Consider the following 13,721-nt stretch of genomic DNA (forward strand, 5'->3'; position numbering starts at 1 on the left):
GCCATGTAAGGGACTGTTTTTGGTATTATATATGTTTTACTCGTTGATACGAGCGTTTCGATATATAATATGCAAATTTTAGAGTTCGTATGGAATTGTTATGATTTTTACGGTTTCATACCTATCGATTTATTCGATCCGTGAGGATTCGAGCGTCCGATCGACTTGTGTTTGGGTCATATCGATCGTGGACGTATTCCGGAGACTTTGGGAGGTCTCAGATGTGGTTTTGCCTCGATTGGCGCCACTTTGGGGATTTTAGTTCAAAACAGGGGTTTCGGACTTAAATCAAATGTGAATCGTTACTAAGTGGAAATCGTTTGTGATTAGGTACTTGACGAAGTATTTAGACGGTTATTTGGCGGATTGGCCGCTTTGTTCTTTGTTGAAGACGCAGCGGGAATTCGAGGTGAGTAATCTCACAAGGTTCATTATGAACGGAATTACCATTATTGTTTTGGCGTTAATTATTTAACTGCAAACTATAGTTGGTATTAGTAGGCATTCCTGAGCGAATGACTACGTATATATATATTTACGTGAAATATATATATATTCTTGTGGATGATGTGTGATGAATAATATGCATGATGGTGTTCATATTATTGTTAAATGCGACTTTTCATAGAAATAATATTGTGGAAAAAGATGTTTTCTATTGTTTTGAAAAGTATAGATGGTTGATTTTGAGACCAGATGGGGTTTGAAAAGCATAGGTCGCAGATGGTGACCAACGGTTGGTTCTAAGACCAGACGGGGGCTGAAAACCAAGAGTCACAGATGGTGACCAATGGTTGATCTGAGACCAGATAGGGTCTGAAGATCAAGTGTCACAGATGGTGATAGGTCGCAGATGGTGACCAAAGGTTGATTCTGAGACCAGACGGGGTCTGAATGATTATAGGTCACAGATGGTCACAGGTCGCAGATAGTGACCAAGGCAAGAAATAAGGAATCACGCAGTTGGCCGGGTAAGTGGGTATGATCAACTAGAGCGCTAGTCTGTCTGCCATTATAGTTATGGGGGTAACGGTCGAGGTTGCTGGAGACTCATAAGTATATAGTTAAAGGAGAGTTATGAGAGTATTCTTCTTTTATTGTCTAGATGAGACTTGAATTGCTTCTTGATGGTTAAGTTAGCAAATAGAACATTGTCACAGCGGTGATTTATGTTGTCCTTTCGGTGGAAAGGATATGGAATGTTAGAAGGAATCATGGTTGCATGTTTTCCTTAAGCTGATTTGTGTGAGTTGTTGATTGAGGTTCATGAGTTACTCATACGGGCTTGCAAAAGCTTACCGAGTTTGTTGTGTGGCAACCCGGTGCACCATTCAAACGGTGTAGGGGTTAATCCTGCAGGTCAGGGAAATCGTGGCTGAAGCTGAGGTAGCTTGTTGGCAGCAGAACAGGTAGGAAGCAAATTTTGTTGGCTTTGCCAGTGTATGACTTCCGCTATGTAGTAAGCTCTGAGGAGCATTTACGTTTTATTTTGTGATGACAATTTAATTCGTAAGTTTGTGTAATATATAACTCTGTGGAGCGAGTGTATATTGACTTGGAGAGTTCAGGGCATCAGTATGTACTTGATTTTAGGGAAAGATGTTCTAGGTATTTTGTATTGATGAATGAACGATCGCGCATGTATAATTATGAGATTATATATCGATTTTTATTTGTGTAAAAATTAGGGGCGTGACAGCCAAGGTAATGGGTAAGGGAACGGTAAATACACCAGGTATTCCTAATCTCCAAAATGTCTTGTTTGTTGAAGGACTTCAAGCCAATCTCATAAGTGTTAGTCAATTAACTGATGATTATGAGGATGTAAATTTCAATAAAACAAGATGTATAGTTACTGATAACAATGGCAAAAATATTATGGGTGGTTTGCGTTCCAAAGATAATTGTTATCATATACGTGCTAATAAATCTGTTGAAGTGCAGACATGTTTGAAAGCTAAGACATCAGATGGTGTCCTTGAAATTTGGCATAGGCGTCTGGGGCATGTAAACTTTCAAGACTTGCTGAAACTTTCCCACAAGGAGAGTGTAAGAGGTATGCCTTCTCTGAGTGGTAAGCCAGAAAAAATGTGTGACGGTTGCAAGGCAGGTTAGCAAACCCGTGCCTCACATGGAGCTCATGCATATGGATCTAGTTGGACCTTCTCAAACCGAAAGCATGGGTGGTAAGAAGTATATTTTGGTTGTAGTTGATGACTTTTCTCATTTTACATGGGTGAATTTCCTTAGAGAAAAAAGTGATACTTTTGAAATCTTTAAAGGATTGTGCAAAAGAATACTAATGAAAAACATTCTTCAAATGTATGCATTGTTAGAGTTAGGACATATAATGGGACTGAATTTAAGAATGCTTCGTTTGTTGATTTTTTTCTTGAGCATGGAATTTCACATGATTTTTTAGCTCCGATTACTCCACAACAGAATGGTGTAGTTGAGAGAAAGAATAGGGTATTTCTAGATATGGGAAGAGTGATGCTACACTCAGCTGGACTCACTCCAAACTTCTGGGCCGAAGCGAGTAGCACTGCTTGCTACACTGGAAACCGTGCATTCATGAGACCAGGTACTAGCAAAACTCCATATGAGCTCTGGAAAGGTAAGAAGCCCAATGTAAGTCATCTTCGTGTCTTTGGTTCTCCTTGCTATATTTATAGAGATAGAGAATATCTTGCAAAATTTGATGCTAGGAGTGATAAAGGCATTTTTTTTAGGTTATTCTTTGGATAGTAGAGCTTATAGGGTGTACAACAAGCGAACCATGTCTGTTACGGAGTCCTATAATGTTTCTATTGATGATTGTATTGTAAGTAATGTCCAAGTTAACCCAGATGAGGATCAACCCTCAGGAAGCTGAGTAAGTGTGGAAATAAATGAGGCAAAGGATGACTCTCCCAATGATCCTATTTTTGATCCTCCACCAGTTCTGAGAATAGGGTTCAAACAAGTTTAGAAAGATCACTCTACTCAGGATATTATTGGGGACATACATGGGGGAATTCAAACTCGCAGACAAGCTACATCCCAGGTAAGTATTGATTATGCTCTTGTTTGTTTTCTGACTGAAAATGAAGTGAACATTAACATAATTTCAAATTGTGGTTTTGTCTCACTTATTGAACCAAAAAATGTTAAAGAGGCCTTGAATGATGATGATTGGATAAATGCCATGCATGATGAATTAAATCAGTTTACTAGAAATGATGTGTGGTATCTTGTTCCTAGGCCTAGTGAATTCAATGTTATAGGCACCAAGTGGATTTTTTGAAATAAAAGTGATGAGCATGGAAATGTTACTAGGAACAAAGCTAGATTTGTTGCTCAAGGGTACACACAAGTTGAAGGACTTGATTTTGATGAAACCTTTACCCCGGTTGCAAGCTAGGCTTGAATCTGTTAGACTTCTTCTTACGATTGCTTGTCACCTTCATTTTAAATTGTATCAAATGGATGTAAAAAGTGCCTTCTTGAATGATGTATTGCATGAGGAAGTTTATGTTGAACAACCTCAGGGATTCAAAGACCCTTGCAATCCTGTTCATGTGTATAGACTTAAAAAGGTTTTGTATGGTTTGAAACAGGCTCCAAGAGCTTGGTATGAGCGTTTGTCTACTTACCTAGTGAGTAAATGGTATCCTAGAGGTTCAGTAGATAAAACTTTGTTTGTCAAAAGGGATGAACACCATGTCATGATTGCTCAAGTCTATGTTGATGATATCATATTTGGCTCTACTTCTGATACTTATGTTAAAGAATTCACTAACATCATGGAAAGTGAATTTGAAATGAGCATGTGTGGGGAGCTGAATTGCTTTCTTGGCCTACAAGTTCGTCAACTGAAAGCAGGTATGTTTCTATCACAAACTAAGTATGCTGAGAATCTTGTGAAAAAGTTTGGGCTTGAATCAGCAAAGATTATTACTAATCCAATGAATCACCAAACTTAGTGAGGACCTCACAAGTAAGTCTGTTGATCAAACTCTCTATAGGAGTATGATTGGTAGTCTTCTCTATCTCACTTAGTGGTGGGCAAAAAAACCGATGCAAACAGAAAAACCAGCCTGGACCTATCCGAACCGGTCGGTTCGGTCCGAGTTCTGGAGAAATTTTTGAAGAAAAAGTCTGGTCCGGTCCCAAACTGAGTCAGACCGGGTTCGGGTCCGGTTTTCAATTTTAAAAGAACAAAAGGCCTAATGGGCCCGAATATTATTAATTAGTAATATTTTTTTTTATCTTTTGTACTTATCCTCTCCCTCTTTTTACACAGAAACGCGTCTTCTAGCCTACTTTATTCTCTCCTCTTTCTTCTCTTTGGTCTTCACTATCAGTCTTTTCTTTATTCTCTCTGAGACTTTTTTTTTTTTTTCCGATTAACCTTTCTTCTTTCTTCTTCTCTACCTATCACTATAAGTCGTCTTCTTTATTCTCTCTTCTTTCTTCTCTCTGAGACTTTCTTCTTCTCTACCTATCACTATCAGTCTTCTTCTTTATTCTCTCTTCTTTCTTCTCTCTGCGTCTTCTTTCTTCTTCTTTTTTTGTTTTCAATTAACATTTTCTTCTTTCTTCTTCTCTACTAAAGGGGGATGGATGTATCAACCGTCCATTCACTTGTCTATTGAAGGGGCACTTCAGAGTTCCCTCTTCTACTGGCAACACCAGAATTTCCGACATCCAAAGCTGGAATTCGACGAAATCAGGACATGCATGTATTTGATAGCCTTTCGCATCAATGTCTAGGTAGTAAGTGTGATCCAAGCTTTGATTTTCTTTGATGACAAACAAGTTTGGGATTGATCTGTGCTCTGTGATGTGGTCTCCGACCACCATACCTCTTCTGCTTCTGTTTTCGACTCTTCAAAATTGATAGATCTATCATGTTCTGTTGTTTTTGAGTTGATCTATATGTATAGAGTTTTGTAGTGTTGTAAAAATAAAGATTCTGGTTAGTTTTGTGATGAGAAATCATCAAATCAATGTTGTCTTTCGGGATGAAGAAATCAGCGATATAGAACCGAAAGCCTGGACAAACCGGACCGTTTAGTCTCGGTTTGGGTTTAGGCCGATCCCTGTTTTCAGCAAGTCGAAGCCCGGCCCGGAATTCCTTTCCCGGTCCCGGTCCCTGTAAATGCAGTGCCGATCTGGGACCATGCCCAGCCCTAAATTCTCCCTGCTAGTAGGCCTGACATATCAAATCCCAAGGAATCTCATTTGGAGGCTATAAAACGGATAATACGTTATGTATTAGGTACAACAAATTGTGGCATCTATTTTACCTGTGATGCTAACGTTGAAATTGCAGGCTATTCAGATGCAGATTGGGGAGGAAACTTGAAAGATCGAAAAACTACATTTGGTGGCTGCTTCTTTGTGGGAAACAACATGGTGGCCTGACATAGCAAGAAGCAAAACTGCATATCCCTTTCCACAGCTGAAGCAGAGTATGTGGCTGCAGGTAGCTGTTATACTCAAATGTTATGGATGAAGCAAATGCTTCGTGACTACAAAATCTCACAAGGTAAGTTGACCATTTTTTGTGATAACTCAAGTGCCATCAATATTTCCAAGAATCCAGTGCAACACTCCCGCACTAAGCATATGTCATAAGATATCACTTTATCCGAGATTTGGTTGAGAAAGATATACTTGAACTTGCATTTGTTCCCACTGAGTATCAATTAGCAGACTTGTTCACAAAACCCTTGGATAATGCACCTTTTGAATCACTGAGAAGTGCCATTGGAGTTCTGAGTTCTGAGACTCTTCCTTAATTTCCATATCTCTCTGCATGCATTCATGTTGTATGTCTTCATGGTAGTATAGATGCATTTTTTTCTTTTCGCTTCTGCATTGTTAGGTTCAGTTTCTGGAAATTCAGGATTGAAATGGTGGTTTGTGTCCCCAAGTGTCTGACAGATTAATTTGAACTTAGATTGACAAGGGCTGTCCTCCTTTTCTTAAATTGTTGTGCAATGGGGTGCTTAGCACGTTTTGAATTTGCTCTTGCATCACTCTGTAATCTTGAGCATGAACAACATATTTTCTATCACTTTGGATCATCACATGCACACATACTCTACGTGGCGGTAAGTAATATTTGTGGTTGATTTGTTCTCAATACTCTTGTACGAAGTTGTTCAATGTTATTGCTGCTCCTTGATAATAATAATAAAAAAAGGTACAATGTTTTGTGGAGCATGGCCAGGCTATTTCCAAAGTAAACAGGCCTCGGTCGTGACAAACGATATGAGGATTGGGAAGAAACGAGAATGGTTTGGTCACCGCGGTGGATTGTGAAACTATTGACTCGAGTAAATGTGTTCTTTAGGATGTCCTTGTTACATCTAGTATCCTAAAGTCATCTAACTTGGGAGCTGCTGACATAATACTCGTTACATGGGTCGTAGTCTTCTTGAGCAAATTAAAATGTTACTTTGTGTGAAAGGCAAAAAGAAAAAATTCAAAATCATGCCCACACGGTGTTATAAGGGGAATAAAGATTATGTGCATCAAATTGTTTCGTATGTGAGTTTTCCTTTTCAGGTTTCCATAAATACTACACACCCCATCTTGAGATATGTTCACTCTTCACATCAAGAGGTATAGAATACTCGATCATCCTCTATCTTACCTTGTGATTGTCGAATTCAATTCACTCGTGTGAACTTGTTCTGTTGCTTTCTTAATTCTGGTTGAGTGGTATTGCTCTTGTTGGAAAAACTATGCAAATTCAATCTAATCTTAGCAATTGGATACAAACCAAAATCATTGTGTGTTTGCATCTCATTTTTGCTTTACTCATATCATACTTAATTAAGAAGGAGTTTCAGGACTTGGTTTTGGTCCCTTTGACGAACTCTGCTTGTTTCAACTTGTGCTCTTGCAGTCCTCTTCATGGGTTCATGTTCTTTGTTTCCTTATTTGTCTTCCCTATATATGTATATATAAAATAAAATAAAGTTAAAAAAAAAAATTTGTTTTTTTTTTCTTTTCTTTTTTCTTCGTACTTCACGGTGTGTTTAAGGTGTTTCAGTTAGGTCTTTTTCTTTCAATTTTTAAAATTCGTCTCGAGGCCACCTTCTTTTTCTCTCGAGCTCTCACCATGCCTCGTTTCAAGCACACCATCAAGTGTCCTTCCGCTCCGGCCACCACGTCGCCTCCACTGACCTCGGGATTCTGGGTCGCCTACCTCCGCTGAGCATCCTCAGGATTTGGAGACATCCCAATCTCGGTCCACCGCCCAGGCACCATCGTCTCCTTCTGGGTCCGAGCACTCCTCCGCCGCCGTCGCTATTTCCAATTCTGCTGCCTCAGAGCCCGCGCCTGTCTCTCATTCGCCTGCTCAAACCTCGCACCGACGCTCTGCTAGCCCTTCTCCGGCGGCTCCTCAATCCAAGCGACCTCGCTCCTCCGTTTGCTCGGCTCCTTCCTCCTCCCTCTCGAGAAAGCCTCCCAGACCAAGTAAGGATTCTCGATTTGGAACTCGTACTCAGTGTCTTGATTTCGAAAATTATACATGTGTTAGACCTTTGGTTTATGAAAAGAAGTTTGATGTTGCTGAGTTGGGTACCTTGTTCTCCGAAACTGTTCTTGTATTTTCAAAGTCTAACACAAACTGGTCTAACTTGTCTTCCTGAGCCAGAATATGAGCCACTTGATTAGTTGTCCGTCTACCAAAAGCCACTCTAGCTGCCAAAGCTTCGTGCAGCAAGTCTCTTAAATCATGAAGCAAAAAACCCAATTCGAAATTATCTAAGGAAGATCCATTAATCGCCAATGCCAAATCCTTGCAGTCAGTTTCAACGATCAATGGCGTAAGTTGGTGTTCAATAGCCATCTGCACACCTAGAAGCAAAGCTAATAGCTCTGCATGCCTAGCCGAGCTGGATACTAGCACCGTGTGCCAGAAACCTTGCTAAAAATGCCGCCCAGACCTGTAAGCCCAGATTCCAAATCAAATGCAGCATCAACATTCAATTTAATAAAACCAACTGGAGGCTTTGTCCATCTAGAAGTTCTTCCCTGAACAATAGGAGAAGCGGAACAAAGACGTGCAGATTTGTAGTCTGCCCACCAGCCTATAGTCATTGGCACAACCTCTGTGGACAATTTGAAATGATCATCCCAAACTTTGGAATTTCTATTCCTCCAAGTTGCCTAAAGAATCATAAGTAAGGGAGCAAAAGAATCAGGAGCTAATGAGTGAACATATACTAACCAATCCGCAACACATGAAGATGAGGAAGAGTTAGGCATATTGGCCTCTCAAAGCATACTTGCTGCATGAGTACAATCATGCAGTGCATGGATAGGGGATTCAACTTCCTCCTCACAAAACGTGCATTGGGTATCAATGTCAATACCTTTTTGGCTGAGCCTGCTACGCGTAGGAAGAATATTTGAAGCCGCATTCCAAGCACAAATTTGCACATTGCCTGGTACAGGAGCCTTCCAAATTTGGTTCCATAGAATTGCACTAGAATTAGGAATTCCCTGATGGTCATCAAGGATTCTGCTTCTAGCAATATGGTATGCAGATTTCACTATAAATTGACCCTTTTTATCACCACTCCAAATCCATCTATCATCATGATTCCGAGGACTAAGAGGGATAGCCTGAATTTTTTCAACCATATGTATAGGAAATAATTCAAACAAGAGATAAGTATCACACACACCTGGGGAGAGAAAAAAGTCGGCAACAACAGCCACACTGTCTGTCCAGAACGAACTCAAATCTTCCCCCAATAACCAAGGTTCTGACCAAATATTAGTCGTAAACCCGTTTCCAATATGTTTTTGGATGCCTGCTCGAAGGATATCTCTACCTTGTAAAATACTCCGCCAAGCATAAGAAGGTTGGGTACCCAAGGTAGCCTCCCAAAAAGTACCATGAGGAAAATAATTAAGAGCTTTGAAGAGCTGACCAATAAGTATCTAGCCAGATTAAAAGCAAACAAGTATCTAAATCCCATACCTCCCATTCTCTTGGGTTTACATAATTCATCCCATGCACGCCAATGCATTTTTCTCTTCTCTTCCGTACCACCCCACTAAAACTGAGAACATAAATGATGGAGTTCCTGGATAAGATTCTGAGGCAAAAGATAGCAACTCATTGTATAGAGAGGCATTGCCTGAGCAACTTCCTTGATTAGGACCTCCCACCCAGCAGCACTAAGTAACTTGGAGAGCCACCCTGTTAACTTCTTAGAGAGATTATGTTTAGGGAAAATTTCATGAATGGTACCCAAAGTAAGGCTCACTATGCATTTCAGTACATCAAGTTCCAAAATATAAACTTTGGTACATGAGGTTTCAAAACCGACCTAGTAAACATACACGACGTCATTGACGCGTTAGTTTGTCGTATTTCAAGGGGTAAAGCGGTCTCTTCACATTTTTTACTCTGAGCACCCCGCTATCTCTCTTCTTTTGTTCTGGGCACCCAACTCTCTCTTCCCCCTCCCTCTCTCTCTTCCCCCTCCCTCAATTGGAAATCGGAAGCAGGTTCCGGGATCCAATGCTGCCATTGGCTGCGGACCACTACTCGGCTACAAAGGAGGATTCTTGGCTCCAGAAGCTTCCCTCACTCTAACTCCACCGCCAAACTCCAACCGACGCTCCTTCCTTCCTTGTCCAAGATGTCATCCACATCATAAATCAAGTCTCTGAGATCATCCAGCCATACCTTCACAGCCTCGTTCTTTAGTTGCTTCTCCTCCATAATTTGTGAGAAGGATGCAATAGAGATCAGATCGCAAGAACTCTCAAGATGAGTGAATAATCAAACAAGTTAGTCTTCCGTGACAGCCTGGGCATTATCAACTCACTACAAATTTATGCAAATGGGAAGTAGATAACATTTTTAAACCCTAAAAGTCTCTGCAAGTGGGAACTATAATAATCGTTTTAGAACCTAAATTTCTGCAAGTGGCCGAGTATCTACTTTTGGACCCTCAAAATCTCTACAAGTAGGAACGCGAGTTGTGCTCTGATAGATTCAATCCCCAATTCCTCTCTCCTCTCCTTCTCTCGCTTTCGGATCCTCTCGACCCGACCCGCCATGGCCGTGGCCTCCGCGTCCCCGGACAGGATCCAAGTCACGCCGCAGCAGCACCCCGTCATCGAGCCCTCGTTGTCCAGATTCTCCTGAATTGGGTTCGGATTTCAATTGGGTTTCTTTGGATTTTTAGAATTGGATTTCAGAATTGGATTTCTGGAGTTGGATTTCAGCATTGACCTGGGATGAGGACGATGCTTCTGTGGGAGGAGGACGATGACGGTGATGGTGCCGCGTGGTCTCCGGCCTCTTGAACCCGTAGTTCTCGTCGTCAGCAGCGGTTGAGAGAGAGAGAGAGAGAGAGAGAGAGAGGGAGAGCGAGAGTCAGAGGGAGTGAGGGAGAGGAATTGACAAATGAAAAACCAATTATGCCCTTCATTATGTGCGTAATGGCATGCAGACTGACGGAGTCATTAACGTCATGTACGTATATTGAGTCAAACTTCATATTTGATGTACCAAAGTTTATGTTTTGAAACTTGATGTACTGAAATTTAGAGTGGGCCTTACTTCGGGTACCATTCATAAAATTTTCCCTTATCTTTAATATAAGCAAAAGTATCAGATTTGGACCGGCCAACTAGAGTACGAATACCCAAATACTTTTCATGCTTATCAACCACCTGCACTCCCAAAATTCGCGCCAAATTTACACATAGATGAGGTTGCATACTGCCACTAAAAACCACATTACTCTTGTGCAAATTAACCTGCTGCCCCCAGGCCTTCTCATAAATATTCAACAAGTCACGGATAATAGAACAATCCTGAGAAGTAGCATTAAAATACTTCATACTGTCATCAGCAAATAGTAGATGGCTAATAATGGGAGCTCCATCACATATACGTAAGCCCTGCCACTGACCAAAAGAGACGGCATGGGAAATCAAAGCAGACAAACCCTCAGCACATGGCAAGAATAAATAAGGAAAGATAGGGTCTCCTTGCCTCAACCTACGCTGCTGTGTCACATATCCCCTAGGTACCTCATTAATAAGAAAAGAGTAGCGTACCGTAGATAAGCAAAACATGATCAGCTCCACCCATGCAACAACAAATCCCACTTTGAGCATAATCTTCTGCAAAAAAACCCACTCCAGCCTATCATAGGCTTTGCTGATATCCAATTTGAGTGCCAAGAAGCCTTCTTGTCCCCTATTCAATTTATGCATATAATGAGCAACTTCAGAAGCTACCAATATTATCAGAAATCAATCGATTTGGCACAAATGCACTCTGTTGAGAAGAAATAATATCCGGCAAAAACTTCTTGAGTCTGTTAGCAACGACCTTGGAAGCAATTTTATAAATTACATTGCACAAGGAGATATGTCTCAAATGTGACATATTCACTATCTCTTTTACTTTCGGAATAAGAGCCACATAAGTGAAATTCAAATCTGGCGGCATCTCCAAATTAGTAAGTATAGAAATCACTGTAGTACTAACTTCTGAACCAACTAGGTCCCAATAATTCTGAAAGAAAAAAGGTGACATACCATTAGGCCCGGGAGCTTTAGAAGGATGCATATGAAATAGAGCCGCTTTAACTTCATCCATGCCATATGGAGTCAGTAATTGTTCATTCATTTGGTCTGTTACCCTCCTCCAATAGTTTGCAACACCAAGTTTTGAGCATCTAAATCCAGAACCTGGGAACTAAAGATGGATTGGAAGTAGTCCAAAACAACAGACTCAATTCCTTGTTTTGAATCTTGCCACACACCGTTGTCATTAAACAACCCTTTGATTTTATTCTTTTGGTGCCGATTAGATGCCCTCTTATGGAAAAACCTTGAATTCCTATCCCCATCCTTGAGCCAAATTGCACGAGAGCGCTGACGCCAATAAGTCTCATCAATGGACATAAGTTCATTCAACCTTCTGGTCAGTTGTTGTTTGACCTCGATATCATTCTGGTCAAAGGGTTTCTGTAGCAGATCATTGAGTTGGGACCTAACACTCTCAACTTCCTGCCTTCTGCTTTGGAACACTATTCTATCCCATTCTAGTAAATCACCACCCACTCCTTTGATCTTATGACACAACCGAAGCATAGGATCCCTAATTTGGGGTATACCCCAAGCCTCCTCTACCTTCTAAGAGAAATCTTCATGTGCACATCACATCTCTTCAAACCGAAACTGTCTATGAACTCTATTCCTTTGCTGCAACTCGCGTTGCACCTCCAAGAGGAGGGGAACATGGTCAGAGCGACTAGGAAACAAATTCACAACCCTAGAGAAACCAACCTCCGCCTGCCAAGCTTGGGAACACGTACCTCTATCTAAGCGCTCTGTTATTGGAATCGCTCTAAGTGAAAGGGCCACCAGCAGCCCCCATATCAGCAAGATGATAGTCTGCCAATGCTTGCCAAAAGGCTTGCATATGACCATGGCTGCAAAGTCGGCCTCCAGACTTCTCTCCAATCTCGTTAAAGTCGCCAGCTACGACCCATTTCTCATTCGGATCCCTGGCTAGGGATCGTAACAGAGAGATTTTTTTTAATTAAATTGACCCTAGAACCAACAAAGATCTGAGTTAGGGAGACTTCAACATTTGGTACCTAAATCTTAAAAAAGACTGGCATGTATTTGCAAGACAAACCCTTATAAAGCTTAGAGAAAGAATACATCACCTTTCTTGTAGATATCTTCTTAGATATCTAAATCATTGTATGATTATCTTTCCTTGTATGACTCAGTTTCTGTGCTTGTAATTTTTATATAAAGAGACCCCTATTATCAGTTGAATACTATTAAATTGAGGACTTCTCTTGATTAACTCACGTGAACTATTAAATGGTGTGGGGGCATTTTGGTTTTATTTTTTTTTGCTAGAAAGAAGTGGAGAGGTGGTCTATTAAGTTGAGGACTTCTCTGGATTAACTAAAGTGAACTATTAAATGGTGTGGAGGCATGTTGTTTTTATTTTTTGCTAGAAAAAAGTGGCGATGTGGTCTATTAAGACTTCTCTTGATTAACTCACGTGAACTATTAAATGGTGTGGGGGCATTTTGGTTTTATTTTTTTTTTGCTAGAAAGAAGTGGAGAGGTGGTCTATTAAGTTGAGGACTTCTCTGGATTAACTAAAGTGAACTATTAAATGGTGTGGAGGCATGTTGTTTTTATTTTTTGCTAGAATAAATTTTCAGATAAGATTTGGTATAAGTTATGCATATTAGGTGATTGATAATTATCTAATAGTATTTAATAATTATTTTAGTGTTTTTTTTTTTGAGAATTATTTTAGTGTTTTAAATGTAACTAAGCAATCGAATTATCAATAAAAGAAATTCTTAGGTAGGGCAAACGTACCAGCCACGTGGTACGCCCAGCCAATCAAGTTTTTCTATTTTTTAATTGTATTATGAAACTACCCATGTTTAATGAAAATGAAATACCCAAAACATCTCTCTGCATAGGCAATGATTGGTTGGGCGTACCATAAAAAAAAACATGTGAATTATTTCATATTCCGAAACATGTGAATTATTTACCATTGAAAAAAACATGTGAATTCATCAATTTGTGTTTATTATTAAAAAGATTAAAATTTATATTTAAAAAATAAAAACTACTTAGGTGCCGCCTAACGCCTCCTCTCGACTAGCGCCTAGTGATTTTTAAAACCTTCCGCATTT

The 13,721-nt window shown here is 40.2% G+C and overlaps 2 protein-coding genes and 1 long non-coding RNA gene across 3 annotated transcripts; 1 reads left to right on the top strand and 2 right to left on the bottom strand.

Annotated features, from left to right (window-relative positions):
• Window positions 1–4,432: 4,432 nt before the first annotated feature.
• LOC133741156 (uncharacterized) lies at window positions 4,433–5,680 on the top strand. Its single transcript, XR_009861654.1, has 2 exons — window positions 4,433–4,755; window positions 5,318–5,680. It is a non-coding gene; the product is annotated as an uncharacterized LOC133741156 (long non-coding RNA).
• A 1,869-nt stretch (window positions 5,681–7,549) lies between these two features.
• On the bottom strand, window positions 7,550–9,742 carry LOC133737376 (uncharacterized). The gene is made up of 5 exons (XM_062164943.1): window positions 9,634–9,742; window positions 9,153–9,280; window positions 8,292–8,631; window positions 7,927–8,114; window positions 7,550–7,852 (listed from the first exon to the last, which is right to left on the bottom strand). The coding sequence occupies exons 1-5, from the start codon at window positions 9,740–9,742 to the stop codon at window positions 7,550–7,552; spliced, it is 1,068 nt and encodes a 355-aa protein (XP_062020927.1).
• Window positions 9,743–10,584: 842 nt separating this feature from the next.
• Window positions 10,585–12,474, bottom strand: LOC133737377 (uncharacterized). The gene is made up of 3 exons (XM_062164944.1): window positions 12,265–12,474; window positions 11,681–12,174; window positions 10,585–11,233 (listed from the first exon to the last, which is right to left on the bottom strand). The coding sequence occupies exons 1-3, from the start codon at window positions 12,472–12,474 to the stop codon at window positions 10,585–10,587; spliced, it is 1,353 nt and encodes a 450-aa protein (XP_062020928.1).
• Window positions 12,475–13,721: the final 1,247 nt, after the last annotated feature.

This window comes from Rosa rugosa, chromosome 3 (assembly GCF_958449725.1).
Source record: "Rosa rugosa chromosome 3, drRosRugo1.1, whole genome shotgun sequence".
In the NCBI taxonomy this organism is placed as follows: Eukaryota; Viridiplantae; Streptophyta; class Magnoliopsida; order Rosales; family Rosaceae; genus Rosa; species Rosa rugosa.